This window comes from Cynoglossus semilaevis, chromosome 7 (genome assembly GCF_000523025.1).
Source record: "Cynoglossus semilaevis isolate Cse_v1.0 chromosome 7, Cse_v1.0, whole genome shotgun sequence".
Classification (NCBI taxonomy): domain Eukaryota; kingdom Metazoa; phylum Chordata; class Actinopteri; order Pleuronectiformes; family Cynoglossidae; genus Cynoglossus; species Cynoglossus semilaevis.
The window spans coordinates 6968222-6973588 of NC_024313.1; the positions used below are offsets into that span (position 1 = coordinate 6968222).

General features: G+C 44.0%; 1 protein-coding gene across 1 annotated transcript in view; it reads right to left on the reverse strand.

Moving 5' to 3' along the window:
• Nucleotides 1–394: 394 nt before the first annotated feature.
• dll4 (delta-like 4 (Drosophila)) overlaps nucleotides 395–5367 on the reverse strand; it is an 11853-nt gene continuing 6880 nt past the window's right edge. Inside the window, exons 6-11 of the mRNA XM_008313129.3 lie at nucleotides 4377–4507; nucleotides 3996–4165; nucleotides 3670–3889; nucleotides 2281–3016; nucleotides 2057–2165; nucleotides 395–1586 (exon numbers count right to left, since the gene is read on the reverse strand). Of these exons, the coding sequence (XP_008311351.1) occupies nucleotides 1581–1586; nucleotides 2057–2165; nucleotides 2281–3016; nucleotides 3670–3889; nucleotides 3996–4165; nucleotides 4377–4507 (1372 nt within the window). The 3' untranslated portion in view covers nucleotides 395–1580. The remainder of the gene's footprint in view (nucleotides 1587–2056; nucleotides 2166–2280; nucleotides 3017–3669; nucleotides 3890–3995; nucleotides 4166–4376; nucleotides 4508–5367) is intronic.

Sequence of the window (5367 nt, forward strand, 5' to 3'; positions counted from 1 at the left end):
TGTGCATGCGTGTGTGTATGCGTGTTTCTGCGCAGACGCGTGCAGGCATTAAAAGAATTGGGGAGGGAGGAGGTGAGCATGTTTCCCCTTTGCCCTGCGCCCGGCTTTGTTTCGCCATTTCCAGCATGTGGGGGTGGTATCCGTGGAAACGGATTTGAATTTCAAGCCAATTTAGGGCCAAAGAGAAGGCGAGGGCTGGGCAAGTGGAGCAGGAGCCAAAGGCGTTTTCCAGGAATTACTTGAGGTAGTGATGCCAGAATCGGGGAGCTTTGTGTCTCTGGTCTACCACTAAAACATGAAAGCATTGAATCTGTCTAAAAAGCTAGTGGCTTTTAGGTTGTTGTTTATCATAAATGAAAAAGAAGAATCAAAGAAATACAAGAGACATGTGATCATCATTTGTACTCATTATTTCATTAGTATTTTCAGTATTTAAAAACACCTCAAAAATAATTTTCTTTTTCTGACATCAAATTAAAAACAGTTTGCGAGGAAGTTTTATTCTTCAGAAGTTTGGTCCTTATAAATATGCATTATATACAAAATAATATAAAACCTATAAAGAGCAGTGTGTCATTTAAATTAAACTCTGCAAATAATAATTTTAAAAATTACATTATTGGTTCTGTATTTTAAAACATATAGGCAGGCAGTGGCGTGACAGTCTTTCAATTTGTTTTTTTTGTTTCAGTTGAGTTGCATAGTTTTATGCAGACTTTTCCCTTTCATTTTGGATCTTGCTGGCACAGCGCTGGCTATTGCATTCCTGTGGGTTTCCTCTTCAAATCGCTGTTGATTAAAAAAACCCCCCTGCCCCTCTGTTGTCTTGTTATGTTGTCTGTAGTGCAAATGATCCAAGAACAGACAAGGACACAAATTTAATGTTTAACCCACCCCTCCTCCCATTTAAGGCTTCTAGTGAATTTGGGCTGCATACAATCTTCACCATTGCGTGGAAAAATCCAGCCAGTCATTTACATGCGATTGACAGCTGAAGATTAGCTTCAGACATTCATAGCTCCCAGTGTTCGAGTGGTTGGATTGTGACGGTGGGCGAGTTCACTTGTCTCGACCCTGAGTCTTGCATAGCAGGCGAAGCTGGCAGGAGTTCATGTAGTGGGAGTTTGGAAGGGTCACATCTTAGGCACCATTTCATCTGATTGGTTGGCTGTCAAAGTCATGATTATCACACAAGTCAGATATGAGGGGCAATCATCCACCAGTGCCTCCTTTAACTGTCCATGATGGCTGAATTTATAAATTAATATATGAATATGCTTTAGTCTTCATGCCTTGTTGTCTTTTCACCGCTCTGTGAAACAAGTCCAATGTCACAACTAACACAGAGGTCCTTCGCTGTACAGGTTTGCATACAAACACTCGGTCAACGTAGAGTTTCTTAGTTCTGTTCTTTTTTTTTTCCATGAGCAGAAGTCTCTGCCCTTTGCAGTTCTCAAGTCTTCCAGAGCAGCAGTGGACATCTATAACAATCTCCAGTCTCTTTTCAGCATTTGTAAACAATCCAGCACGTTTTGTTACACCTTTTTCTTTCACTGAATTATTCCTCCATTACTCACAATTTATACCTGTGAAAAACAGACCAATATATTAGTACATCAAAAAGACTATAATAGTCCCACAGCTAATCGTGAGGTTTGTACAGCCCCCTTTTTCTGAATTGTTATTGCTAGTGGTGTGGAATTCTGTTCGGAAGTAAAGGGAAGTAAACATCTAATAACATTCCCTGGAATGCCACGGCAGTAATTTGTAGTACCCCAGGGACCAAGTAAAGCCAATCATGAGGGGAAGCAGTAAATGTTTCTGGTTCATCACCGGGCCAAGATAAAGAACAGCCAGAGACAGTTACAGAAACCCAGAACTGCATGGATCAGGCTCCCTCACCTAACGTCCAAATACCACACCACAGTCTCACAGCCTCCATCGTTAATGCCGTGCACCGGTGAAGGACAGTGCAGTCGGGGCTGACTCGACTGACTGACATTTCAAACAAACAATCCTTACAGATATTATTATGACAGGTACATTTTTGACTTACCTCTGTCGCTATTACGCATTCCCTTCGTTCTTCTGCTATAACAAATACCGACTGGTACATGGAGTCTCTTGAGGAACATATTGTTGATATCCTACACTCTGGCTTTTCACTGCAAATACAAATCACACTTTTTGTTAGCACAAACTAGAAGCACATAGCAGCCCTGTACAGAAGGTATACAAACATCAAGAAAGAAAACAAAATGGTGATTCAAATTCTCTCACCTGTACACTCTACTTAAGGGAATTTTATCTCCTAAACACTTGTCATAAATAAGACTTTTATCCTCGGGTGTCTTTTCGTCCTTAAACTCTTTCGATTTTGAGTTGTATGAGTCCAAGTGATAGTTTTTATGGATAAAGTTCGATTTCTCTGAATCACAGTCCACCTCCAGGCCGATTTTCTGGTTGGTGTTTTTTAACTGTGACGCTGGGATCAGGTTGTCCCTCTGGAAATTTGACAGATTGTTCATAGTTTCTGTGTCTCCCCTGTCCCTTTGGGCCTGCCTGTGGATGTGCCTCAAAGCCAGGCCCACCATGCACAACAGTACCAACAATGCCACCAGGCCCACAGCCAGGGAAATGGCTGCCCACTGGAAGCCATCGTGGGCGTCTGCATTGGTCACAGGGGAAGTCACGGCGGCAAAGAACTCGCAACGAGGTCCAGTGAACCCCGAGGGGCAGATGCAGGTCGAAGGAGGCTTTCCTGGTCCACCGCCTCCAAAGCAGATGCCACCATTGAGGCAAGGGCTAACGGAGCATTCGTCCAGGATTCTGTCACACTTCCGTCCACCATAACCTAGCGGGCAGGTGCAGGTGTAGTCGTTGATTCTGTCTTGGCAGGTGCCTCCGTTAAGGCAGGGGTTTCCTGCACATTCATTGATGTTAATCTCACAACGCTGGCCAGTAAATCCTGCACGGCAGCTACACCGTACTCCATCTTGGATCACACAGAGGCCACCTGGAGAAACAGAGGTGACCAGTTAGTCCAGAGTTCTCAATGACCGTAAATAAAAATGTAGCATCATCCCACTGTCACAGAGTCTATGACTTATTCAATTAACTTGAAACATGTGCAAATGCCGCCATACACACTATTGGTTTGCACTATTTAACTGTGCATCATTACAAGCTCAAAACAGCCTGTGTGAGCTAAGGAAGCAAGACTTTAAAAAAAAATTAAAAAACATTGGATTAAAATTGTTTGATTCAAACCAAAGGTAGCAAAGTACAAGTTCTCCATATACCTTCCCACGAGACTCTTTCAGTTCACACATTAAATTCAAATCCAAAAGTGTGACTGTGGCGATTGTATGCTTAAATGTCTATTGTTCCCCCACCACAGAACAATCCCAGAGTCCTTTATGTTTACAAGATGACAGAAAACAAGCTCCACTGGAAAATGTGTTCCCTTTCATCAACAACCACAGCGAGCTGCGGTGACATTTACAAGCTGCTTCTCCGAGCGGCCGAGTGTTTATAAGGAGGACAATAGACACCAAGTTCCCACCAATTCCTGTTGTTCCACACTGCTTCCACTTGCAGGAATTTAAAGGGTGAGAAAGAGTGAGGGGAAGTTCAAAGAGGGGGGCGCAGAGGAGAGGAAGAACGTACCATTAGCACAGGGAAGCGACGTGCACTTGTCCACTTTCCTCTCACAGTTGAGTCCAGTGTAGCCCCGGGGACACTCACACATGTAGCTGCGGCCATTGTCTTTCTCCCAGCACTTGCCACTGTGGAAGCAGGGTGAATCGGCACATGTCAACAGGCTGTGCTCACAGTGGGACCCCTCAAACCCTCGTGGACACGTGCAGTTGTAGCTGTGTTCCAAATTCTGTACAAACAGAAAGGTAAAAGGGAAAAATCAGTTTAACTGACAAACAAAACAGTTCAACTACAAATATCTCTTCAAAGTGTAATCAAAATAATTCCCCGCTTACTGTGCACGTCGCTCCGTTCCTGCAGGGGTTGCTGTCACACTCCTGCATCTCCAGCTCACAGTTGACCCCTGTGAAACCCGGCAGACAGGTACAGGTGTAGCTTCCCTGGCCTGTGTTCATACAGGTGGCGCCATTTACACAGGGATGATGATGGGTGCAGAAGTTGAGGTCTATAGGAGAGAGGAGAGTGTTTGTTTACACAGAGCCTGCAGGGGGAAAAAGACACTGCACCACGTGTGTAAGGCACATCACATGGAACACTTCTTGGGAAACCTAATTTACTAATGCTTTTAGGTTAATTCAAATGAAAACAGTGTGCTAGTAATGTGAGAGGATCTTTTAAAAAGTAACAACAGCAGTGGTCCAAGTTGTCTGGTTTACCTTGGTCACATAATAGGCCTCCCCAGCCCTCCTGACAGTTGCATTGCCATGGCATCTGGCAGGTACCGTGCTTACAGGCCGGGTACTTCTTACACTCGTCGCAGAATGTGCCTTGCCAGCCATCTCTGCATCTGTAAAGTACCAAGACATCAATCATTTAATAAAAAAATTGCATCTCAAATTCATAGTTTCATTACTACACACTAGTGGTCATTTACTGTATATACAGTAAGGGATCAGGTCATAATACTGATAAACATTTAATCCACATTCCTGAAGAGCATATGGTCAGTACAACACAGTTGTTGCCAGTATTCTAACTAACAATCCTATTTGGAGGGAAGTTCTCTGCCCAATTTTATATATAAAACTAGTAAAACAGATATTGAAAACTCATTAGCAAAGCATTAGCAAATTTGCACCGATGTGAAAAGTTTGACCAATTTGAGCAGTAAATAAAAAAACAAAATCTGTATTATTTACACATGCTGATGAGACCTATTTCGGCACAAATGTATGTCATAATGGCCGCCGATTCCATGCCCTGTGATGATGAAAAGCCGTACGGTCTAGTGCAGGGGTCTCAGACTCGCGGCCCGGGGGCCAAGTGCGGCCCGCAGTACAATATTTTGTGGCCCGCACCTTAATATAAAGGTATAATATTAGTGTGGCCCACGGAGAAAGTGGACCTCCGAAGAGCCAATCAGCAAGCTCCCGCGTGCCGTCCCTTGTCGGGGCTAGGCTAAGCTACACCAGCTTCGTGCACTTCACTCTTGCAACAACAGCACGGCGTGTAATGAACAGCCAGACAGCAGTTGCCTTTGCGCTTGCCATCTATGGTACTTTCTACCACAAATGTCATGATGTGTGACGGAGCACCTGTAGGTGCTCTGACATTCCCCAACTGGCTAAACACTTGTTTGAAACGTGAAACAAGAGCGCTACTAAGCGGAATCAATGAGATTTTGTCATACCCCAGTCATGTCTTCAT